General features: G+C 35.5%; 1 protein-coding gene and 1 pseudogene across 1 annotated transcript; both read right to left on the minus strand.

Annotated features, from left to right (window-relative positions):
• Nucleotides 1-10,643: 10,643 nt before the first annotated feature.
• Nucleotides 10,644-13,661, minus strand: LOC102580513 (wall-associated receptor kinase 2-like). The gene is made up of 3 exons (XM_006349466.2): nt 12,738-13,661; nt 12,475-12,651; nt 10,644-11,978 (listed from the first exon to the last, which is right to left on the minus strand). Exons 1-3 carry the CDS (start codon nt 13,651-13,653, stop codon nt 10,798-10,800), a joined length of 2,274 nt encoding a protein of 757 aa, XP_006349528.2. The 5' UTR covers nt 13,654-13,661; the 3' UTR covers nt 10,644-10,797.
• A 2,810-nt stretch (nt 13,662-16,471) lies between these two features.
• Nucleotides 16,472-26,820, minus strand: part of LOC102580862 (wall-associated receptor kinase 5-like) — a 14,264-nt pseudogene continuing 3,915 nt past the window's right edge.

A 26,820-nucleotide genomic window follows, 5' to 3' on the forward strand; every position in this document is an offset into this window, starting at 1 on the left:
TTTGGCAAGAAAGATCCTCTGAGCCGGTTATTTTTGGATGACTATGGAGCATGATTGTTGCAAATTTGTGCAGAAGTGTCATAAATGTCAAGTGCATTGAGATTTGATTCGAGTGTCGCCTCACGAACTTAATGCTATGAGTTCACCTTGGCCATTTGTAGCTTGGGGCATGGATGTCATTGGTCCGATAGATCCAGCCGCCTCTAATGGACACAGATTCATTTTGGTTGCCATTGGCTACTTCACCAAGTGGGTGGAAGCAGCTTCGTATAAGTCGGTGACCAAGAAAGTTGTAGCTGATTTTGTTCGTAACAATTTGATAGGTTTGGAGTACCAGAATCTATCATCACTGATAATGGAGCGAATCTCAACAGTCACTTGATGAGAGAGATATGCGAACAATTCAAGATTACTCACCAAAATTCAACTGCCAATCGTCCCCAAATGAATGGAGCTGTAGAAGCCGCCAACAAGAACATAAAGAAGATTTTGAGGAAAATGATTGATAATCGCAGAGGTTGGCATGAGATGCTGCCATATGCTTTGTGGGTTACCGAACGACTGTCAGAACATCAGTTGGAGCTACTCCATATCTGCTAGTATATGGGACAGAAGCAGTTATACCTGCAAAAGTTGAAATACCTTCATTGAGAATCATCCAAGAAGCTGAATTGAGTGATGCTGAATGGGGTTCGCAAGCTGATTGATCAGTTAACATTGATTGATGAGAAGAGAATGGTTGCAGTTTGTCATGGACAACTGTATCGACAGAGAATGATTGGTGCTTTCCACAAGAAAGTAAGAGCCAAAATATTTGAAATTGGTCAGTTGGTTCTCAAATGCATTTTCCCTCATCAGGATGAGTACAAAGGAAAATTTGCACCAAATTGGAAAGGACCGTACATGGTTCGTAAAGTGTTATCTGGAGGTGCCTTAGTCCTGTCGGAGATGGATGGCATTGAATGGCCGAAACCAATCAACTCAGATGTTGTCAAGCGATACTACGTATGAAGCTTCAGTTTGTATTTCTGTTATTTCCTTGTAATCGTTCTAGATTCCTGCCTCAACGGGATACGTGGGCACCACAAGGGCTCGGTCATACCTCCCGTAAGGTTTCTATTTTCTCTTTACAATAGAAACTGGGACAGGAACTCAAAAATTCTCAAAAGAAAGATCTTTTCAACAAATCGAGACTGAAGTTACTTTGAGATTTGCAACTGGGGAATTATAAATTTTTTTCGAGAAGTACTCTCAAAAAATTCCATGATTTGCCTCGCCAACCGTTTCGAGATAAGCCAAGACAGTTAACTGGGACAGAAATTTTGAGGATGACCTCAAAATTTCAACAGGGTTTATCGCCAATTTAGAGCAAACTTTTGAATACTTCCCCAGCAAGTAATCAGATAGATCTCGAGATATCACCTCCAAATGGCGTTCATTAAGCTTGACGTGACATGACACTTGGCAGTGATCTTTTCCAAATTTTATATTTTTGAAATTTATTTTCCTTAAAAAACCTTCTTTCATGCTTCAATCATTTTGCATAAAATTATTTTGTCTTACCTATCAAGAGGCGGGAGATCGGAGAAATCAACCGGAGACAGCAAGACAAGGAGTAGATAACCGAAGAAATCGACACAGATCAGTTCGTTTTTAAAACTAACGATTTTTCTGTGGATGCAGGTCTATAGGTTTACCCCAAAATCAACATATTCCACCATTCAATGAGTGTGGAGAAGTCAAAAGGGCAAAGAGCTCCCTAAGATTGACAATTTTTCTATGGATGCAGGAAATATGTTATGCTTCTTATACCAAAGATTTGGGAATATGAATATCATTTCATTCGAATTCCCCACCAAGGCGAAGTCCATAATGAACATACAATTATGTTCAGGGATGGCACAAACGAAAACCACGAAGAGAGCAATATTTTTATTTTTTCAGCAACTAAAGATATTTGGAAGACGTTTATCTACATTATATTATCAGATATGATAATATTCTTACCCTAAAGGTTATTTATATTGCATTGTTGAATAAGACGATGCCACTATCCGGAGAGTCATTTATACCATATCGTCAAATGAGATGATACCACTACTCCGAGGGTCATTTTTATTTATTGTCGATTGAGACGATATCGCCATCCAAAAGATACCCAGAAGATCACCTATGTTGCTCGGTGAAGCATTATCTTCGTTCGGTATCAAGGATGGCATCATCAGAAGAGAAGGAAATCATGCATTGCAAGAGAAAGAAGTCATGCATCGCAGAGAAATAATGCATTGCAAGAGAAAGAAGTCATGCATCGCAGAGAAATAATGCATTGCAAGAGAAAGAAGTCATGCATCGCAGAGAAATAATGCATTGCAAGAGAAAGAAGTCATGCATCGCAGAGAAATAATGCATTGCAAGAGAAAGAAGTCATGCATCGCAGAGAAATAATGCATTGCAAGAGAAAGAAGTCATGCATCGCAGAGAAATAATGCATTGCAAGAGAAAGAAGTCATGCATCGCAGAGAAATAATGCATTGCAAGAGAAAGAAGTCATGCATCGCGGAGAAGTCATGCATAGCAAGAGAAGGAAATCATGCATAGCAAGAAGAAAACCATGCATAGCAAGAGAAAAGTCATATATCGCAAGGAAAGATTCATGCATTGCAAGATGAGATTCATGCATTGCGAGAAAGAAAGTCATGCATCGCGGAGAAAAAACTCATGCATCGCAAGAGAAAAGTCATACATCGCAAGGGAAGATTCATGCATTGCAAGATGAGATTCATGCATTGCGGGAAAAATCCATGCATCACGGGAAAGAAAGTCATGCATCGCGGAGGAAAAACTCATGTATCGCGAGAAAGAAGCCATGCATCACAGGAAAGAAAGTCATGCATAGCAAGAGAAGAAGTTATGCATCGCAAGAGAAAGATTTACCCATCGCGAGAAAAGCAACATCGACTGCATCATTGTCATTTGCAAGAATATTTTAAGAGAATCATCAACAACGACATCAAGAGAACCGTCAACATATTACATCAGCCTATTTTATTACTTTGACATCAAAGAAAGAGTACATTGAAGATTATATTGCAAATATGAGACACAAGCCTTATTTGTTTTATGTCAAACCCGATAGAGTTGACGTCAAATATTCAAGGAGAGCAATTATGTGTCAACACGGTAAAAGACACTATCTCCCATTTGAATTGCATTTTGTATGCTAATGAGTTTTATCTCAGTCTTTGTCGAGAGCATCCAAAATGATGAATTCTCCAAAACAAATCACAGGTGCGGACGACATAAAAAAGGATGCAGCACAACGTGAAACTTTTTCTTAGCAGCGAACTGGGACATAGTCCAAAGAGGAGTATCAAACTCTTAGGACGCGAGCAGAAGAGCGAGTTCCACCACAATCAAACCACATCCCTATCAGAAGGCATGTGGGTTTTTCTTAGTTTATCAGTTCTGGTTTCGCATCAGGAAAATTTTGGGTTCGCCGGAAGCAACTTTCCAATCTGAGTGACAATGCACCAATAGCTTTGGAAATTATGTCCGTGTAAGTTCTTATTTATGGGTGTGAAGCATGCCACATTCATGGCTAAGAGGTGCAAGCCTCTTTTTCATAACTCGACTTATTTTGTCACTCTTCCTGAACCGAAGGTTATCTTGCATAATAGATTTCCTTTTCAACCGATTGAGTTGAACTACAAGCAGTCTGATTCCCTATGTTAGGGGATATGTAGGCGAGATCAATGTTGAAAACTCGGTTGTATTCCATCATTCGCTCTTAAATCTTATTCTCGAGCATTCTGTGCCTTTCATAATTCGGTACCGGGATGACTTTTGAGCTCTTTCAAAATCGTGCGTCAAATCAAACGTATCGAACTACAAGTGACTTGAATTCTCATATAACCTAAGATATGTAGGAAACCCATTTCCGGGGTTCGACCATAATTCTTAAAATCCGTACCAAATCCCTTTCCCAAAGATAAAGACGTGATCGATCAAAATTGGATTAGTCAATTTCATTTTCCTCGAATTTCTTGCATCAATTCGAGCAAAACGAGGGACAGTTGTTGACACCCAATTTTGCACCTCCACAATATACATTAATTATCGAGCTTCTTAAATTTCAAGCAATTTAAAATAATTAGTGTTATACAAGCTTAAGAAAAATAAAATAATTTGCAAATTATTTTAAATAGTTTCGTCACTTTTATAATTTTTAAAATATACGTGTTTCATATTATATATATATATATATATATATATATATAGTATACTTTATAAATATTTGAAAGTCATGTCAAGAGATTTTTACATTTTAAACTAAATATTTTATTAATTTAGTTTAGTTTGAATTATAGTAATTTTTAGTTAATTAGTTTAATTATCTTAGATTTGAACCAATTATTTTATTTTGCTAAGATTAAGAAGCTCATAAATTAATTATATTATTTCGTCTTATTTTTGTCTATAGTTTCGACTTAAAAATTGGTTACAACTGTAATTCAATTGCAAATATAGTCATTCCCTACCTTGGACTTTTTTTTAAGACAAAAAAATTGGGCCATTTATTTGCCATGTTTCCAGCAGCCCATTTTCAATTTTCCTTTCTCTCCAATTAATCCTAGCCCATTCCTAAACCAAACCCAATCCCCTGACCCAGTCCAGCCCACCTTTTCTAATCACAAAAGAAAACCCAGCAAACAATATGTACAACAGCAGTACCAGCCGACCCATCCCTTTTTCCCTTCAAAATCCACGCGACAGCAGCAACCAAGCGGAAAGCCAACGTCCCTATCCCCATTAATGTTGCAACAGCAAGAAAGAGGCACGCGTCTGTCCCCCTTTCCTTTTTCGGAATGGGTTGAAAACCTCATAAAAGAGTGTTTAGCCGGAAGAGTGAAAGGTTTGGAGTTTTGAACTTCGAAAATGGGTTTTGGAATTCGAATTTTTCATCCTTTTTCCTCCCATTTCAAACCCTAGTTCGGCTATATATTTCCCCTTATTCATTGTAGAGAGGGGAGTATTTTTTTGGAGTTGGGAAATTTTTACCAAGGGCATCAAAAAATAATTAATACCTACTAAATATATTTCAAGGAAAACAGAGGAGGGATCCTTTTTTTTGGTGTTTTGGGTTTGACATTCTTGCCCAAACTTCTTGGCTATTGTTCGTGTTTGGATTTCGCGTGGTGAAGGTCATCGTTCCAACTCGCCCTGTTCTAGTCGCTGCCCCCAAATAGGTAACAATCCCATTCTTATCTCTTATTCCGTCTTAGCAAATCGTGTGTTGTTTATTACTGTCCGATAACTATTTTCTTTGAAATTTCATGTGTGGATTTATAGCTTGTCGTACCTTTTAATGTGGTTTGGATACTTGGGTTTGTTATATTCCCGGCATGACGTTGACATTTGATGACTTGAGACGCATTCTTTTAATTTTTCCCTCAGTCCTATTTATCGTAATCTTGGTTCTTTAGTGTGTGAGTTTCTTGTTTGAGCTCCCGTCTCTTTCATTGAAATAAGCTTAATTCTAGATGATGGTATGGATGTATTTGGCTGTCATTTGCTTACTGTTAATCAGGCCATGTATATTTTGAGAGTGTTGGCAGTTAGTCGAAAACTAATTTCATTTTTTTTTGTGGTTCTAGTTTCCTATTCTTAAGCTACTTTTTTTTAAGAACCCGAAATGTGAGTCGGGTCATGGAATTTAGAGTTCGATTTTTCTTCTTTCACTCTTGTCCCGCGTGTGTCTATCTCCGTTGAGTGGGTTATTTCTTAACTTGAATCTAGAGACCGCTCATCCATAGTCAATCATGACTTTTAGAGTCATTTTTTTTAAGTCATTGTTTCTTTGTTCTTTAGACCTTCCATAGGTATCAAGGTTCCAAAGATATGGCTAAAGATTTTTATTTTTTTATTTTTTTGTTCTTTTTTTTTGTTTGTGAATAGGTCTGCCAGTAGTGTAACTATCATAGCATTCCTTATCCAAGTTGAGAGTATTTAATTTATGCAAATGGTATACTTGTGTTGTTTCTTTAAAAAGTTCTTTTACCTAATATTGAGTTATTTATTTATTTATTTTTTCTCTAAGTTCTTTTATCACTCTTTAATAATTAATGTCTAGTTAATTTTGCTTACTCTAAAAGGATTCCTAAATTTGTTAAATTTGTGGCCATCTGTGATGTTAAGTCCATTGTGCACTTTGTGAAACATAAAGGGTTTGATTCGGTCCAAACACTATAGTAATTTGCTTTGATAATATTTCTCTATGTTAAGGTCTTTGGTGTATATATTTTATTTTATTTTTATTTTATTTTCTTCTCTTTATATCATAGCAGTGTTGGTTTATGTTTATTTCCCCCTAATCCTTGTGTTTTCTTTTTTCATGTGCAATTATTTTGTATGAGTCCATCGGACTCCCCCTTTTGCATCGTGTTGGGTTAATCAACCCAACATTCTCCTGAGTTGGCCTTGGAAAAAGATCAAATTAAGGAAGCTAAAATATAGTCCCGGAAGCTAATGTACAAGTTCTGAAAGCAGGCTGATATACAACTTGTATACACTAAGTATACATTGATATACAGTTCAAAATGCGGAAATACTAGGCTTAAATTTGAAATACAGGTTGGAGGCATCAAAGAGGGTCGTATGCAGTTGGTATACGGTTCAATATACAAAAAAAGGGTCAAAACGTTGCCTATATATGACAATATACACCTAATGTATACAGGGAGCCACAGGAACGAAAATGGGCCAAAGCCCAATTTTCTTTGCACAACAGGTCCAGGAAGTCAATGGGTTGAAACCCATTATTTATGGCTGGCCCATGATGGTGGGCAAAGTGGTAGACTTAGGACAGGTGGGCCAAAAGCCCAATTTAATTGGATTTGGGTCAAAATCCAACTCTAATTATTTCCTTTCCCACTTTATTATTTTATTATATTGGACTAACGCTTTGATTATCTTATGATTTAACTTAATTAAATTTCTCAAGAATGATCATTTCATTTTATTTTCGAATTAAAGTATATATATTTTATTAGTTAGTTTTTATTTTAATATTAGTCTTGTTGACATTTTATGAACCATTCCCCTTTAGAAAATTCCCCTTTAGTTCATTCCCCCTTAAGATAAATAAAGTGAAAATAATAATAATAGTAATAATTATAAATAAGTTAAAATAAATGAGTCTGTTTACTAAGTTAAATTTTAAAAATAATTAGTTAAAACAAATGAGTTCTTTTACTTCGTTAAACTTTCAAAATTAGTCAAAGTCGTGAGTTCTTTACTTAGTTAAATTTTTTATTTTTTTTTAAATTTTAAATATTAGTTAAAATAAATGAATTCTTTTACTTAAGTTAAAATTTTAAAATTAGTCAAAATCATTTTGGTCAAATCGTCGGTCAACCGCAAGTTAGCGGGCATTCCGAGGGCCTAACACCTTCTCAGAATGTACATTTGAACTCGAACTCTTTTTCAATTGATTCTATCTGTTTAAGTCTTTTGAAAAATCTTCTTTTTTCTTGATTTTTACTAAAAATTAAGTGGCGACTCTGTCCTTTTTGGAAATTCGATTTCTCTTAAACCATAAGTTTAATCGATTTTTCGAAAACTCAGTCATTTTCCTTTTACATATATTTTTAAGTAAAACAGTGATGTGGCACCTCTCTTTGGCCAGGATTCTTGCCATTTGTTTTTTTTTTTTGTCTATTTAAAAAAAATTTAAATCTCAAAAATCTGTTAAAAGAAGGAAAAAAAATATTTAAAATAACTTATTTATCTCTCCTCGTCATTATTCACTACAATATATTATTTTCATCTCTCATCACTATTATTATAATTTATTGTTTTTCCTTAAATTCTTCATTTCACCTTTTATGTCTATAATAATTTTCTATAAAAAAAAACATTTTTCCTACTACCATATACGGTTTTTTTTTCATAAACTTTTATATCAATCAATCTCATTTAATGTATTGTCATAAAAAATCAGAAAATTAATCTTCTTTTTTATCTTTTTATAATTTCATTACTAATACTATTAATTAATTTCCTAAAACCTTTCCTCTTCCTTCTCACATATTTCTTTCATTCATTTAAATCAAAACATTTCTTATATTTTTATAAATTTCAATCACCTTTTTATTATTTAGTTATACGTATTAGTCTATATATATATATATATAAATCTGGATAATAAAAGTGTGATGTGACACCTCTCTTTGGCCAGGATTGCCATTTATATTTTTTATCAATTTTTAAAATTTTTTAAATCTCAAAAATCTGCTAAAAGAAGGAAAAAAAATATTTAAAATAACTTATTTATCTCTCCTCATCATTATTCACTACAATTTATTACTTTCCATCTCTCTTCACTATTATTATAATTTATTGCTTTTCCTTAAATTCTTCATTTTACCTTTTAATGTCTATAATTATTATTATATTATTTATTCTTTTTTATTTTATGTTTTAATTTTATTGTAATTTTAACCTTTTGAAGACTTCATGTATTTCAATATAATATTTTAATATGAATCAAGATTTTGGAATATGTAGTTCCTTAATTTTGTAGTTCTTCACTTAGTTTCTTTTGAACTGTAGGAACTTGAGTTTCCTTGTGATAAAAATGAAGAAAAGTGGCGTGCTACATTTTTCAAGGAAGCCAATGTTCAAAGGGGTATTCGTAACCTATTTTTGTGTTTCTTTATATTATTTATGCTTTTTTTTTGTTTGTTTTATTGTGATTTTAACCCTTTGAAGACTTCACGTATTGCAGTAGATATTTTAATATGAATCAAGATTTTGGAACATAGATCCTTAATTTGTAGTTCCTCATTTAATTTCTTTTGAGCCGTAGGAGCTTCATTTTCTTGTAATAAAATTGAAGGAAAATGGTGTGTTACATTTTTCAAGGAAGCCAATGTTCAAATGACTATTTGTAACCTTATTTTTTATTATTTTACTTTATTGTGATTTTAACCATTTGAAGACTTTATGTATTTATGTAGAATATTTTAATATGAATCAAGATTATGGAATACTTGAAAAAAATTATTAGGTAATCAATTTCATTTTTGAAAAAGAGGCATATATGGTGACAACCAAAAATAGCATGTTGTAGTTCCTTTTTAGTTGAGGGAGTTTGAGTTTTCTTGTGATAAAAATGAAGAAAAGTGGTGTGCTAAATTTTTCAAGGAAGCAAGATTTAAAGGTGTATTACCTCTTTTTCATTGTTATATTGTTTATGCCTTCTTATTTTTTTCTTTTTCTTGATTTATTGTGATTTTAACCTTCTGAAGACTTCATGTATTATATTATAATTTTTAATATGAATCAAGAATTTGGAATACTTGAAAATATTCACAAGGTATCTAATTTCATTTTTCAAAATAAGGCGAATATAGTGATGGATTTTCGCTAATCGAAAAATAACATAGCATATTATAGTTCTAATTTAGCTTTCTATAATTACTATGCTTTAAAATGACATGTTCTAATGAAATAATATAAGTCATACAATGACAATTATCATTTAAGTAACGAAAGAAAAAAATTATATCGATAAATATTTATATGTATTTCATCCTTATCTTAGGCAAGAAAAATTCATCAACAATCTCAATAATTGTTGCAGCCTGCAAGGAACAAGCTAATAACAATGATATCATATTTTTGATCAATAATAAAACATTAATTTAACATGTAGATGAAACTCCTCCACACATAAAAAGATTTTCTCTTGATAAAGTGATTCCAAAATTTTGACATTGTTTTATGCTATTGTCCAAAATTATATCTTACTCTTTAATTTCACTTAAGAATATTATTTAAATTTATTATCTGAAATATGTAAATAGTGATTATTTTGTAGCAAATATTGACAACATGGAGATAGCATGTTAGTAAAAATGTAAGTATTTTAACAATTTTTAGAGAAATTTCATTATACTTTTTATCTCACATGCATAAGAATATCAACTTTATTATCTGAAACATGCGAATGGTGGAACTCGCAACTTCAAAAAAACTATGCTTTTTTAATAAGAAAATTACTTACAAATTACTATTAACAATATATTGCTTACAAATGTATCACGTGTGAATCATAAGTGAAATATAGTCATCCCTTTTCTAAGGAAAATAAACAAATAAAAAAGTATAAAAGCTAGAAATTTTTTAGACCTTTTCTTTACATTGTTTTTTTTCTTTTTAAAATATTTTTTACAAGGATAAAATTATGAAAGCAATCAAATTATATTCTAACAAAGCAAAAAAAAAAGAGTTAAAATATTATATACACTATCCGATACATAGAAATCAAATCTTATAATTTTATTTTCATTACTTTTAACAACTTTTTTTGTTTATAACTTCTAAAATAATTAATAAGGAGTATATCATATTATTTGATATTACATATTGTAGTCCTATAAATAAAGACATTGTAAGACTTTTAACGATTAAGATCATTACAATGATATTATAAAATATATCTTTCATCTATTATTTAATAAAATTATTAGTATCTTATCTTTCTTTTTTTAACCGCGCGAAGCGCGGACAAATTCACTAGCTTTTTAAAAGAATATTAAAATGCTAATACTCAATCAAACATAATATAAAAAGAGGGGATAACAATCCGGGACAAGTACAAGGGTCTCCCAAGCCATTCCGCTTTGAAAAGAAAAGGAAAAGGAACCTACATTAGAACATTAAATATGCAAGAAAACATAGGGATAGTACAGTAAGAGGCAATCTAATGCCATTATTAGTAGCCTGGATTTTGGATCAACTTGGATTGTATGCAGGATGCATGATACGAGAACTATCTGAATTGGGGTTTTTTCCATAGGCGTCTATTGGAACTGTGTAAAGATCTGATAAATCATTCTCTTCGTGTAGGTGTTGATTAGACCAAGAGACTCCAGTTACCTTCCTCAAACCCTCAAGTTGAATAGTCACTTCCTTCATTGTAGGCCTATCTTCTCCGTGCAACTGAAGACAGTTCTTCACTAGCTCAGCCATCTGTTGAAGTTGCTCAAGATTCCCTTCTCGCAAAACACGACGATCAAGAATTTGAAATAAGCTATTGTTATCCACAGACGAAACAAAGTAATCAGCCAAATTCTTTTGCTCGTCATTTCTATCTCCAGAAACTGGCTTTAACCCTGTTAGAAGTTCTGCCAGAACTACTCCAAAGCTGTAAACATCACTTTTATCCGTCAATTGACTTTTGAAAAAATATTCAGGATCCAAGTACCCAAATGTACCTTGAACTAATGTAGCCACACGTGTTTGATCCAAAGGGATGAGCCTTGAAGCTCCAAAATCAGCCACTTTAGCTGTGGAAAATTCATCTAACAATATGTTGGAAGACTTGACATCGCGATGAATTATAGGCATCGAGGCAAATGAATGAAGGTAAGCAAGTGCAGTGGCTGTCTCTATGGCAATTCTCAACCGATTTTGCCAATTTAACCAACCCCCTCCACGTTGATTGTGAATGTGCTCGTAAAGAGTTCCTTCAGAGACATACTCATAAACCAATAAAGGAACTTCATCTTCCAAACAACACCCAAACAGTCTCACCACGTTTCGATGGTTGATTTGAGTGAGAATAAGCACCTCATTGATAAACTGCTCAATTTGACTCTCATCCACAATTCTGTATTTTTTAATTGCGACTATGTGGTTATCACTTAGCACACCTCTATATACAATCGCATGGCCACCGCGACCAAGAATTTTGTCATTGGCATAATTGTTTGTAGCTTTCTTGAGCTCCTCCGCTGTGAATACTTTTGTTGCTTTAACACCACGGTCGTTAGTGGAGATTCTGTGTTTCAATAATAAGCCACCATTTTGTTGGAAGAATTTCTCCCTAACTTCAATCAATTTCCTTTCCCTGATTCTGAAACAGAACCAAATTATTCCAACCAGTAGGAATATAAAGGCACCAGCTCCTATACCTGTGTAATTAGTGGAATTGAACTTTTATTCTCTATTTCAACTAGATCAAAAGTACAGGATTAATTGTACACATATCTGCTAACGAGTTTGTATTCCAAGTTGCTGTTTCAAACACAGATAAAAGAATTGTTTATCTTTCTGTAATTACCATTAGTTGAATGGACAAAGACAGGGTCACCAACCTAAATTTACAAAACTAAACTAAATTGTGTGTATTCATAGCATGTGTGTGACCATAAAAGCTTCTCATTAAGGATCAAATGAGAAGTGTAAAGTTAATTGTTTTTTAATATAGAAATCTATCAATACTTCTGGAAAGAAGGAAATAGTATTTGTGGTTATGAAAGCAGGTTCGGCCAGAAGGACCAACTACCAAGCCAGTAGCCACTTAAAGCTGGCTTTGAAAAATATTGATATGGAAAATAAGGCCTCCCGTTAAAGTTAGTTTTAGGCCACTAATTTTATTGAGTCGCCCACGTATAGTGAGATATTTACCTGCGGAGTACTTGATCCATGGGAACTCATCATGGTAGGGAGCTATACAACCACGACCATCCTTTTTGCCGTCACCAGTATATCCTTGGGGACAAGAACAATTGTAACTTCCTGGGGTATTTATGCACATCTTTTCACACAAACTGTTATTTGGGTGATCAGCACATTCATCAACATCTGAAAAAAGATCAAATCAATATAACACCATCAAATTAATGCATGAAAGTTAAGTTCTTCACAAAGAATTGAAACATTACTTATACCTTTGCAGCCTTGATTGAGATAAGGATTGCCCTGATAACCTGTATTACAGCTGCAGCGGTATCCACCAAGACCAGTATCTGAATCAATGCAGTAGCTATTTGCACTGCAAGCATAATTCTCGATTTTCAGAGCTTGTGTGCAAGTAAGACTCCCGATGGCCCAATCCAGTACAATGGGGACACTAGCCTTAATCCTCTCATAAAAATAATTAACATTTAGATCATCACCGAGATCTGGCAAGCCCTGGAAACGAAAGTGATCTGCCTCACCCAGAAATGCATACCCACATGAATTAAAGGACCAAACGTCGGTATGGTTTTGTGTGCTAGACATGGTTGTGTTATAGTATTTCAAGCCCTTGGGTATCTGTTTCTGGCAGCAGCCTTTTCCCATACACTCTCCTTCTATCACATCCCCTCTGCTTGTACAGCTCACATTGCAGCCATACTCAAAGTTATTAGGCCCTGTGATGGAAGCATAGTCATCGCAACCAACTAAAGTAAACCTGTTCCGCGCAGAGAAACTATACGGCGTTGTTTCTAAAAATGTGGTCCAAGCGAGTGATTCGTCTAGCACAGCTCCACTGGAGTTGTAACATCCCCAACCGATTGAATTGGAGATGCGGAATTCAGCATCGGAGATGTTGTACACCACAATGTTACTTCCTATGAGAAGTTTCTGAGAACCATCATCCGATGTGCTACAGTTGAGCTCGAACCCTGAATCAAAAGCGCAACCTGAGCCAATACCAAATGGGTACGGAACTGTTACGTTCCCACACTGCTTAGGGCATCCTGGTTTTGTTATAGTGATGCTGGTGCTATTAGTGGTACTGTTTTGGGCAGTGGCTAATGTTAGTATTAGCACATGACAAGCAATGAGGTAAGGAAGCAAACTCATTTGTTTTAGCTCCATATGGTTTAATTTTGAGTTTCCAAGATGATGTCAACTCTAGTTCGAGTAATAACTTTTATTTCTCTTATATAGAAGCCACAAACTGAGTAGCTTTGGGGTGGTCCTGCTCCAACTTGTGCTTTTTCATTGGTTGCACATATGACCTATTCTGGATGCTATATTTACTTTTCATTCAAGTTTATTGTGTTGCCGCTTCTAATTTTTTGCAAGTGCACATAATTTTTTTTAGCATAATGCATAAATGTACTCTAACTTGCCCTTAACTGATATTTATGTACTCCAACTTTGATGTACACAAAAAAATCATTTAAACTTGTATAAACCTGGACAAGTAAATACACGTACGCGTTCTACGTGACATCCTACAAATTAGTTCGAGTGTATTTTACGTGAATTGTTGCATGGGATAGCCGACAACATATATATATAACATGTGTATCTACCTGTTCAATTGTATACAAGTTTATATGTATACTTGCTACTTGTACACGTCTAAAATTAGAGGATATAAATGTCAGCTAAGTCCAGGTTAAAGGTTACTATTATGCCTAAAAGAACTGTTGTGCTTGAATACTTCCACTCTATGTGTAGAGAGCAGTTGACACATCTAATCTAGTTAATAATAAGATGAAAAGACTTGAGGTCAATCATGCTAATGGGGCACGGTTCATTTTAATGCTAACGACTAGTTCAAAAGAGTCTAGGGGGCGACGACCCAGCTTGCGTATGTGTGGATAAGAAGAACTTGAAACTGTTCGGACTCGGGTGCGAGTGTTCGATATGGGTGCGAATCTAGAGGTTGGACCCTTCATATGTATTTCTTAAGATTTGGAGATATGGATACAGGTGCGGGGTTCACCTAAAAATAATTAAAATATCAAAAAATAGAGTTATAAAACCGAGATTATGATTTATGAGATATTATGTGGAGAAATTGAGGAGAATTCTAGAAGGAGATTAAAGAAAAAAGAGTGACATAGAAATTTCTATATAAAATGTATTCCATCGCCTTCAATTTCACCTTAGCTTTTGTATTGATAATAGGAATCATTAAAATTGTTTAGATTTTCCCTATCGATTTTGGTCAAAGTACCTAAAATTCATTGACCAAATCGAACATGAATCCCACATCCATATCCATGTACACGGATGCAGCACCAAAAGTGAATAGTCCGAACAACTTAGCTTGAAACCAATGCATTGAAGGCAAGACTAGTGCTTTATTATGCACACAGCGTAGAGCTGAGAGAGTCAACCGTAATTAAAGTGTTTAAGACCCAGTCAACAAATTTAAGACCATGGTGGGTCACAAGTAGAGGTGTACAGTGATTCAAAATTTTCAAATACCATACAAAATTGATTGTGCCATGTTTTTTATTCTATAAATTAAATCAAATTTGTAAAGTTGGGATTTTCAACCTCGAGTTTTTTTCGATAAAATCTTCATATAAAACACATGTATTTCATTATTTTTTAAAATTCTAATAAGATATAATTATTTAAGGTGTTCCTTAACAAAATAATACACAAACCACAAATTTAGCAATAGAGTCTGAATTTGTCAGGATATGGGCATATGTAGGGTGGTAATTGGGCGGGTGGGTTAAATTTGGACGGGTCATGATGGTTAAGACAACGATCGAGTCAAGACCTAATCCAATCCATATTTTCTTGGGTCAAAATGGGTTATATCATGGTTATATAACGGGTCAAGATCCAATCCAACTCAGGCTAATTTTTATTAAACTTAATTGTTTTATTTGTTCTTTTAAACTATTTTAGTACCTAATAAATTATTATTTTTCGTAATTATGTTATATATAACATATCAAATTGAAAAAAAAAAGTTTTTTAAAAATATTTTGACAAAATTTCTCATGAGTCAGTTCGAGTTACATATTAACCAATTTTTTAATGGGTTGAACTAATGAATGGACAGATCAATAACCCGCTCAAACTTAAACGGATTGGATTTGATTTTGCCACCCCTAGGTATATCTATATTCATTAATATATTCAAGAAAGTTAGGTTTTTATATTCCCTTCTAAATGTATTCACCTTTTGAATTTTAATTTACAAAGTGAGAATCACTGTGAAACCCTCCTTTACCCCAAGATGACGGCAACAAAAAAAAACACAAAATATGAGACGAGTAATGATATTGTGATAAAATATTTAACAAAATAATGAAATCGTATAAAATAAATTGTTAATGAGAAAGTCATAACGAAAATAATCATAATCGAAAAATATTATATTGTGCCAAAATAAATATGCTAATAAGTATTAATTACATAGCTAAACATCAAAATTAAATAAAAAGTAAAATATTATTATCCATCGAATTTGAGTTTTGGATTAGGTTGGGTTGGATCAGTTTTTTATTTACCTATTTACCTATTTTTATCCTATTCATTCAAAATAAAATTATTTGTCCATACAAAAGTTGATTTTTTTACAAACAGAAACTCTAATTGACATGTCCCTCGACCATGGATGCCAATTGCCGTTGTCATCTCACTATCGTTCCCTGCTTCAATGTATTAAGATCCATCGCTGTGTAAAGATTATTTGCAGTCGATATTATTGAAGGTTTTAGTTTCTTCTCTCTCCTTCTTAGTGCCAAAAATCTGTTCGATTTGTGAGTTGTGATGTTACTTTCTCTTCCTATTTGCTTAATGAAGTCCCAGCGGAAAATTAGCTGAATTTGTGTCTTCTCTGAGAATACTGTTGTTAAAATATAGGCGTCCACTAAATATCAATGGACCAGGTCCCTTGGCACGGTAAGAACAATAATGCAAACCAAACTTCATTTCTTCCAAATAGAGCACCGATTCAGATTACAATAGTTTGCAACCTAGCAATCTACCTCTAAATCTCTTTCACCTAAATCTAGTATTCCCACTACAAATAGAGCAACTAAGCAATATCACTATTGCCCACTAAGCTACCCGACACAAAGTAAGTTAGAATTCACTAAGCAACCCACAATTGCCCACTAACCCACCTAACACTAGATGACTTAGGATTTGACTAAGCAGCTAACAATGCTGCCCACTAAACCAGTTAGACTCAACTGATTTAAGCTTTTTGACTGGACAAACAAAAGATCTAAATCCTTTATAGTTTAGGATTAGATTTACAATGATAAGCGCTGAAGTAAAAACCTAAGACAACTAAGACACAAGCTACTCGATCTGGTCCCTGTTGCTCTTTGGTATTTTCTTCTTGAGAGGAGTGGTTCTTTGCCTTTGCTCTAGTAAATCTTGTTTTGCAAAAGGTGAGGTTGTGTCTGTGGGAGGATGTCCTTATGAGAATAGACACAACCTTCAAGGCCCTGCCATTGGCCGAGGTTTCTGCTGCACTTGGAGACCGTGCACCAACCTTGTGTACTTTTTTCAACTGTCAATTGTACGGAGGGAATGACAAGGACCAGGTCCCTTTACAAAGTCCTTTGTTTGTCAGATCATCAAATCTACAAATAACAACTGTGAAATCAGTATTTACTTGAACTTTCCGCCTTCGCCTATGAAATAGTTTGCGTTGTTTATTCTACTAGATCTCTATCAATTGCCCTTGCAGCGGGTTGAACATTAGTTCCTGGTTTATGGTGTGTGATAGTGTGATTTTCTTCCTCTTATGGAGTGTGTTCGATGCGTCCAGGAGTGTTATAAAACCATTTTGAGGAGATAGCAAATTACCTTTGGGACTAGGAATTTGGGGTTAAATAATGCGTGGGTTGGTTTTGTATAAAATATATGCACAATTTGTTTCAAATGATTTGACTTCTGGAATTTGTTTGTCTATAAGCAACAAAGAAAAAGAAAGTCTTATGTCCGCTATATATATATATAATCTGCAAAGATATCCAACACTAAATTGAGAGGAAAAAGGAAAGGAACCTCCAATAGAACACTCAACATGGAAGAGGCAATCTAATGCCATTATTAGTGGACCAGATTTTAGATCAGATTGGACTGTATCTACCATGCATTATACGAGCACTATCTGAATTGGGGGTATTTCCATAGGAGCTCATGGGAACTGTGTAAAGATCTGATAATTCATCCTGATTATTCTCTCCGAGTCCATGTTGATTAGACGAAGATATTCCAGTTAACTTCCTCAAACCTTCAAGTTCAATAGCCACTTCCTTTATTGTAGGCCTATCTTCTCTGTGCAATTGAAGACAGTTCTTCACCAGCTCAGCTGTCTTTTGGAGTTGCTCAAGATTCCCTTCTCGCAAAACACGACGATCAAGAATTTGAAATAAGTGGTTGTTATTCACGGATGAAACAAAATAATCAGCCAAATTCTTTTGTTCATCGTTTCTATCTCTAATTATAGGTTTCAACCCTGTCAAAAGTTCTGCCAGAACTACTCCAAAGCTGTAAACATCACTTTTCTCCGTCAGTTCACTTGTCTGAAAATATTCAGGATCCAAGTACCCTGATGTTCCTAAAACCAATGTAACCACATGTGTTTGATCCAGAGGAATTAACTTTGAAGCTCCAAAATCTGCCACTTTAGCTGTGTAAGCATTATCTAACAATATGTTGGCAGACTTAACATCCCTATGAATTATAGGTATGGACGCAAATGAATGAAGGTAAGCAAGTGTAGTGGCTATCTCGGCTGCAATTCTGAAACGGTTTTGCCAAGTTAACCAACTCCCTTCACGTTGGTTGTGAATGTGCTCATAAAGATTTCCTTCAGAGACATACTCATAAACCAATGAAGGAACTTCATCTTCCAAACAACATCCAAAGAGTCTTACCACATTTCGATGGTTGATTTGAGTTAGAATGACCACCTCATTAATAAACTGCTCAATTTGACTCTCATCCACAATTCTAGATTTTTTAATGGCAACTATGCGAGTATCACGTAGCACACCTCTATATACAATCCCATTGCCACCACGACCAAGAATTCTATCATTGGCATAATTGTTTGTAGCTTTTCTTGAGCTCCTCAGCTGTAAATATTCTTGTTGCTTCAACACCACCCTCTTTAGTGGAGATTCTATGTTTCAATAATAAACCACCATTTTGTTGGAAGAACTTCTCTCTGACTTTAATCAATTTTCTTTTCTTGATGCTGAAATAGAGCCAGGATATCCCAACCACTAGGGAGATAAAGCCGATTCCGATACCTGAATAATTCATTAAATTTAACTTTTATTGTTTCAAACACATTATGTATTATTCAAACATAGTCCGGATTTTAGAAAAATAATTGAGTTGATCTTGGTCTTATATCATAATCATCATAAATACCAAATGTGGAGTTCTTTTAATTCATAGTAAGAAATACAAAAGAATATGGGAAAACAAAAGTAATACTTTGCGGCTTTGCCATATGTGGTACCTGTATGATGAACTATCATATAAGAGAAACATGTAAATCTCAAAGTTGGTTTAAATAAAAAGATAAAAGTGTCAAAAAACAGACCTAAACTATCCATTTTTTGAATTTCATACCTAAACTAATAAGTTTAAATTTTATACTTAAATTATCACTTATTAGTTTGAGAAACACACCTCAATGGTCAATAATACACTCTCTCTTTTATTTGAAAAAACCTTGATACATAGCATTCCACATGAATAAAATATTTCACCTTGACAAAAATTGAATAATAAACTATTACTCCCTCCGTCCCATTTTATGTGGCAACATTTCCTTTTTGGTCAGTCCCAAAAAGAATGTCACATTTCCTTATTTGGTAAGTATTTAAAGGTACAATTTCTCTTTTATCCTTGTTGGTCCCACTTAATCTTGACAAGAGTACTCCAATACATTTATTAGGAGAGAGAAAAATAAGTCTATTTTTTTAAGGGCAATTTGGTAAACATTTCAAAGTCTTTATCTATTTCTTAAACTCCGTGCCCGGTCAAATGTTGCCACATAAAATGGGACGGAGGGAGTAATATACATTAAAAGTTAAAGATTAAATTATTACTATCCCCCAAAAAATATTTTCTTAAAAAATAAAATTTAAATTATTTTTCTTATTCCACTCCACCGCCTCCTCCCCTTCACCCTCTCCCTCCCCCCTCCCCCCTCAAAAATTCCCCGTGCTTTTTTTTAAAAAAAGATTTCTTTTATAAAATATGTTTAAAAAATTCATACTTCACCTAAAAAAGATCTCGTTTTGTGTTAGATATGTACCAATATTTTTAGGAACTTTTTTTTGCTTGTGTACCGAATATAACATAAGTAAAAATTTAATTTTAAAAAACGTATTGCAGCGACAAGTAAAACATATTTTTGATATGTATCTATTTAATACAAAACGAGAAAAAGAATTGGAAGCGGTGTAACACCTCGCAACTAGAAAGAACTAGGAGGAAGTTTAAAATCTGGAAATAGTTATTTTTGGGAAAAATTTAAAAATCTGGAAATTTGGTAAAGGTGTTAAAGTGAGTTTTTGGTCAACTTCAAACGGCCATAACTCCTAGCTCAAAATGATTTAGGTATACTTCCAGATATGGTTGGAAAGCTCTTGGAATGATCTTTCCAACGCCACTGAGTTTGCGCAATTCCGAGTTCGTATGAGTAAGTTATACTCTTCAGAAGTTGGGTTGTTCAAATAAGGAAAGTCCAATCCGAATTTTAGAAGGGTAGTTTGGTCTTTTCCTTACCCAACTTAATTAATTTGTTTTTAGGAGCTTGATTGGGTAAAGTCTGATTTTAATCAGTTTTAGAAAAAAATGAATTTTACGCTAGGGCTAGGAGAAAAGAGAAAAGAGAAGGGGAAGCAAGAACGTTCAAGATTCGCCGAGGTTAGCTTGTGGATTTCGTCGGAGGTGGTCCCTACAAGGTATGTGAGATCACATAGCGTTGGACTAATTCGCCCACGCGCCAATCATGATTTATTTCAGCCAATTTAAGTTCTTGAAAGCTTAGAAATTGAGTTCTTGAATGGGTTTGTTGAAGTTTCATTAGATTATTGTTTCGTTGAATTCGTTGTAGAGCTGGTTCATCCTAATATGTGATTTTAGGTTTATTTTTTAGTAGAATCTGATGTACTTTGAACATTTAATCGATTCTAAATGTTGGGTAAAAGAACCCACGGAGTTTAGAGGGTTTAGAGCTGAAAAACGAAAAAGAAATTTCGTCGGTCGAAATTTGGCACTACCTCCGCATCGCGGAGCTACCTCCCAGATTTGGGAAAATTCGTTTTGCGTCGCGGAGCGGTCACGGACCGTTCTGCCTCAAAAGTAATTTTTGAAACCAAAAATTAAATATGTCTCTGCGTCACGGACCCACCCTCAAATATTGATTTTCGATCTTTTCTCATGTTTAGCTATCTAAATCATTCCTAAACATCATGAGATCTTTCCAATCACAAATCACAATCCTTGAATCCATAATTCAATTCAAGAACCAGTTAAGAGTCAAGTCAAGTGCAGTTAAGATCAAAGTCATGAGAAGTCAAGAGTCAAGTTAAGACAAGTTCAAAAAGTTTTTCGAAAGTCTTTGGGAAGCGTTTTAACTTTGTTTTAAGACTTAAGTTTTGAGTTCAGTAAAGAGTAAAGTTGAAGTTATTTTCTTCAAAAAGTATATGGGGACTAAGTATCCCCAAAGAGCCTTCGGGCTAGTTTTCAGAAAAGAGTAAATCACTTTCTAAATGAAGCAAGAGGGGAAACTTTGATTTTCAAAATAGCCTTTGAGCTAAGATTTTGAGCACTAATCTCAAATCACAGAAAGAAGTATGTTTTTAAAACATAAAGAGCTAGTATATTTTGGGAGTAGTATTGAGTACCGATATGGGGGAGAGTTCAAACAACTCACAGCCCCATAAACCATGTAGCCATCATGGGTAGAAAAGGGTCATACTTTTAGATGAATCCTTTTCGCATAGACTAGTGGATCCACTTAGTAGTTCAAGATCTATTCCTTTGGCAAGGTATAGGATGCGCTGGCAGCGTGAGGGAGATCGTTGTATCATCACAATAGCTCTTATATGATGGTTGTCGGTTAGAGAAACTCCCATAGCAGTACTTTGTATTTTTACATACATCTCAGAGTTATTTGTATCTTTGCATACACACAGAGTTGATATCATGTTTTAAACAATTTTTCTTTATATTGCACTTGTTTTAAACTGCTTTATATTGAAATGAGTTTCGTTATGTTGAGTTGAGTTGAGCTAGGTAAGTTCTTCAGTTCCTTTAAGATCATTTTCAAGCCTATGTTGTTTAGCATTCCAACTCGCATACTCGTACATTCAATGTACTGATGCCAGTTGGCATGCATCGTCTTATGATGCAGATTCAGGTAACTAGGATCGGCATTCGACGCACCGTTGATCCATTTGAGCACTTCAGAGTCAGTGGTGAGCCTCCTTGCATTCCGAAGGACTCCTTTATTGTTTTTAGTTCTTTGCAGTATTTCATTTGTTAGGATGATCGGGGTCCTGTCCCGACATCCATCTCAGTTGTTTTAGAGAATTCATAGACTGTCAGACGTTAGTTCTATAGTTTTTTCATTGTCATTATCCCCTATTGAGACTTGAGTTTGCCTTAATGGCCAGTTAAATGTTCTTTTATAACATTCTAGTTTACTATATAAGCTTATTTTTGTTGAGTTTAAGTCTTCCGCTGAGTAAATAAGCTAGGCCAGGGGTTCGCTTAGGCTAACAATGGTTCTCGAGTGCCAGTCCCACCCAAGGTGTAGGCTCGGGGCATGAAAACTTGGTATCAGAGCACAGAGTTCAAGAGTCCTAGAGAGTCTATGAAGCCATGTCTATAGAGTCTTACTTATCGGTGTGAAGCACGTCACATCTATAATTAGAAGGCTGCAACATTTAGGAACTATCCACTTCTTCACACTCATTTCGTGCGTTAGAGTTGATCTCTAAAAAGTTTCCTTCTAATTCGTGCTTGCGCGTATTTTCAGATAATCATGCCTCCACGAAGAGTTGTCAGAGGTCGCCCTGCTAGGCAAAATGTTGAGGAGCAAGGGGTACCTAATGCACCCGAGGTGCAACCTCAAGGAGAAGTTACTAATGCTGAGTTCAGAGAGGCAATTAGGATGTTGAGTCAAGTTGTGACTAATCAGGCTGGTCAGCAAAAGGGAGCTCGACAGAAAGGAGCTGACATTTCAAGGATTCGTGAGTTCTTGAGGATGAACCCTCTAAGTTTCACGGGTTCGAGCACTACTGAGGATGCGGAAAACTTCATTGAGGAGTTGAAGAAGGTATTTGAGGTCATGCATGTTGCTGATACTGAGCGAGTTGAACTAGCTACATATCAACTGAATAATGTTGCTAGGACTTGGTTTGACCAATGGAAGGAGGGTAGACCTGATAATGCACCACCTGCGAGTTGGGCTTATTTTGAGGAGGCTTTCTTGGGGCGTTTCTTTCCCCGAGAACTGAAAGAGGCTAAGGTACGAGAATTTCTTACCCTTAAACAGGAGTCGCTAAGTGTTCATGAGTATGGGTTGAAGTTCACCCTACTGTCTCGCTATGCTCCGGAAATGGTTGTAGACATGAGGAGTAGGATGAGTATGTTTGTTGTTGGGTTGTCCTGTCTATCAAGCAAAGAGGGCCGGGCAACAATGCTTATTGGGGACATGGACATTTCGAGGTTGAGAGTCTATGTGCAGCAAGTAGAGAAAGAGAAGCTGAGGGGTAGAGAGGAATTCAAAAACAAGAGGGCTAAGACAGAGAATAAGTCCGGGCAACAGAAGAGTAATGCCAACAGTTCATCCTTCTAATAGAAACAGAAGGGACCTGCTCCATCATCTGCTAGTGCACCTGCACCTAGGAACAAAGGTGAGTACAATGGTCAGAATTCCAGAACTAAGCCTGCCTATTCTCAAGGTAGTGTGGCGCAAGGGGGTAGTAAGCCTCCTGCCTGCGCCAAGTGTGGTAGGAACCACTCAAATATTTTTCGTGAGGGCTCCACTAGTTGTTTCAAGTGTGGTCAGACTGGGAATTTCATGCGAGAGTGTCCAAAGAACAAGCAGGGAAATGGTAATGAGGGCAATAGAGCCCAGTCTTCTTCAGTTGCTCCACCAGATAGAATTACACCTAGATGGGCTACTTTCGGTACTGGTGGAGGAACAAACCGCTTATATGCTATCAACAGTCGCCAAGAGAAAAAGGATTCACCAGATGTTGTCACTGGTATGATTCAAGTCTTTGACTTTACTGTTTATGCTTTGCTATATCTAGGAGCGAGTTTATCTTTTGTAATTCCATATGTTGCTATGAACTTTGATGTTATTCCTGAGCAACTTAGTGAACCATGTAGTGTCTCTACGCTTGTTGGTGAGTCTATTCTAGCAGAGAGAGTCTATCGTGATTGTCCTATTTTCGTCAATCACAAGAGTACCATAGCTGATTTAATTGAGTTAGACATGATAGATTTTGATGTCATTCTTGGTATGGACTGGCTTCATGCCTGCTATGCCTCAGTTGATTGTAGAACGCAAGTAGTCAAGTTTCAGTTTCCAAATGAGCCAGCCTTAGAGTGGAAAAGGAGTTCAGCAGTGCCTAAGGGTCGTTTCATTTCGTACCTTAAGGTAAGAAAGTTCGCTTCTAAGGGGTGTGTCTATCACTTAGTCCGAGTTAATGACTCAAGTGTTGAGGTACCTCCTATTCAGTCAGTTCCAGTAGTAAAAAAGTTTCCAGATGCTTTTCCCGGAGTCCTTCCTGAGAAAGAGATAGACTTCGGTATAGATCTTCTTCCAGATACTCGTCTGATATCTATTCCGCCATATAGAATGGCACCAGCAGAGTTGAAAGAGCTTAAAGAGCAGTTAAATGATCTCTTAGATAAGGGCTTTATTCGACCAAGTGTGTCACCTTGGGGCGCTCCGGTCTTATTCTTGAGAAAGAAAGATGATTCCCTTAGGATGTGCATAGATTACCGTCAGTTGAACAAGGTTACCATCAAGAACAAGTATCCTCTTCCAAGAATTGATGATCTTTTCGATCAGCTTCAAGGTTCTTCTTGTTTCTCAAAAATCGACCTTAGATCAGGTTACCATCAGTTGAGAGTAAGGGAATGTGATATTCCAAAGACAGCTTTCAGGATCCATTATGGTCATTATGAGTTTATGGTCATGTCGTCGGTTTAACCAACGCACCTACAACATTCATGGACCTTATGAATAGAGTATTCAAACCTTATTTAGTATACGTTTTTTTATCGTCTTCAATTGAATGACATACTAATATATTCAAGGAATAAAGAAGATCATGCTAGTCATCTCAGAATAGTTCTTCAAACTTTGAGAGAAAATGAGTTATATGCTAAATTCTCTAAGTGTGAATTTTAGCTTGAGTTTGTGACATTCTTAGGTCATATTGTGTTAGGAGAGGGAATTAAAGTTGATACTCAAAAAATTGAGGCAGTGCAGAATTGGCCTAGACCCACATCTTCAACTGATATTAGGAGTTTCTTGGGTTTGGCTAGCTATTATAGAAGGTTTGTAGTGGGGCTCTCATCTATTTCATCCCCTTTGTTCAAGTTAACTCAGAAGACAATGAAATTTCAATGGTCTGAAGCTTGTAAGAAAAGCTTTCAGGAATTGAAAAAAAGGTTGACTACTACCCCAATTTTAACCTTACCAGAGTGTACTCAAGGTTTTGTGGTGTACTGTGATGCATCTAAAGTTAGTTTGGGTTGTGTCTTAATGCAGAATGGCAACGTTATAACTTATACCTCCAGACAGTTGAAAGTTCATGAGAATAACTACCCAACCCATGACTTAGAGTTGGCTGTTGTAGTATTCACTTTGAAGATATGGCATCATTACTTGTATGGTGTGCATGTTGATGTATTCACTGATCACAAGAGTCTTCAATATTTGTTCACTCAGAAAGAGCTTAATCTCAGACAAATGAGTTAGTTAGAATTACTCAAGGATTATGACATGAGTATTCTTTATCACCTAGGTAAGGCTAATGTTGTTGTTGATGCCTTGAGCAGGTTGTCTATGGATAGTACTGCCCACGTTGAGGAAAAAAAGAGATAGAGTTAGCGAAACATGTGCATAGACTAACACGCTGAGGAGTCTGACTAATGGATTCCACTGAATGAGAAGTAGTGGTGTTGAATGGGGTTGAATCTTCATTAGTGTCAAAAGTGAAAGAAAAGCAAGACTAAGATCCCATTTTGCCTGAATTGAAGGCAAATGTTCATAAGCAAAAAGTATTAGCTTTTGAATAAGAGGGAGATGGTGTATTGATATATCAAGGTAAATTGTGTGTACCTATGGTGGATAGACTCCAAGAAAGGATCATGGAGGAAGCCCATATCACTAGATATTCCATTCATCCGGGTTCCACAAAGATGTATCATGACTTGAGAGAGGTTTATTGGTGGAATAGCATGAAGAAGGGCATTGCAAAATTTGTCGCTAAGTGTCCAAATTGCCAACAAGTGAAAGTAGAGCACCAAAGGCCCGATGGTTTGGCTTAGAATATAGAACTTCCGAAATGGAAGTGGGAGATTATCAATATGGATTTTATCACAGGTTTACCAAGGTTTCGCAGACAACATGATTCTATTTGGGTGATTGTCAACAGAATGACAAAATCAACCCATTTTTTGCCGGTAAAGACTACCCATTCAGCAGAGGATTATGCTAGGTTATATATTCAGGAGGTGGTAAGACTTTATGGAGTCCCTGTTTTGATTATATCATATAGGGGTGCACAATTTTGGAAGTCATTCCAAAAATTCTTGGGTTCAAAGGTGAACTTAAGTACTGCCTTTCATCCTCAGACTGATGGGCAAGCAGAGCGCACTATTCAAACTTTAGAAGATATGTTGAGGGCTTGTGTGATTGATTTCAAGGGGAATTGGGACCATCACCTACCTCTCATTGAGTTTGCTTACAACAACAGTTACCACTCTAGCATACAAATGGCTCCTTATGAATCTCTATATGGGAGAAGATGCAGATCTACAATTAGATGGTTTGAAGTTGGTGAAGCTGGGTTGATAGGACCAAATTTAATTCACCAAGCTATGGTGAAGGTGAAAGTGATTCAAGAAAGGTTGAAAATGACACAGAGTCGTCAGAAATCCTACACTGATGTTAGGAGAACGGCGTTAGAGTTCGAGGTAGATGATTGGGTATATCTCAAAGTTTCACCCATGAAGGGGGTTATGAGGTTTGGTAAAAAGGGGAAACTTAGT

This window comes from Solanum tuberosum, unplaced genomic scaffold (genome assembly GCF_000226075.1).
Source record: "Solanum tuberosum cultivar DM 1-3 516 R44 unplaced genomic scaffold, SolTub_3.0 scf00106, whole genome shotgun sequence".
Taxonomy (NCBI): domain Eukaryota; kingdom Viridiplantae; phylum Streptophyta; class Magnoliopsida; order Solanales; family Solanaceae; genus Solanum; species Solanum tuberosum.

Bases quoted from the DNA above. Each gene is read 5' to 3' on its own strand.
- LOC102580513 (XM_006349466.2), bottom strand. From the start codon at position 13,653: ATGGAGCTAAAACAAATGAGTTTGCTTCCTTACCTCATTGCTTGTCAT. The intron at 12,652-12,737 runs GTATAAGTAATG...ATCTTTTTTCAG, and splicing joins TCTCAATCAAGGCTGCAAAG to ATGTTGATGAATGTGCTGAT. The intron at 11,979-12,474 runs GTAAATATCTCA...CTAATTACACAG, and splicing joins ATGGATCAAGTACTCCGCAG to GTATAGGAGCTGGTGCCTTT.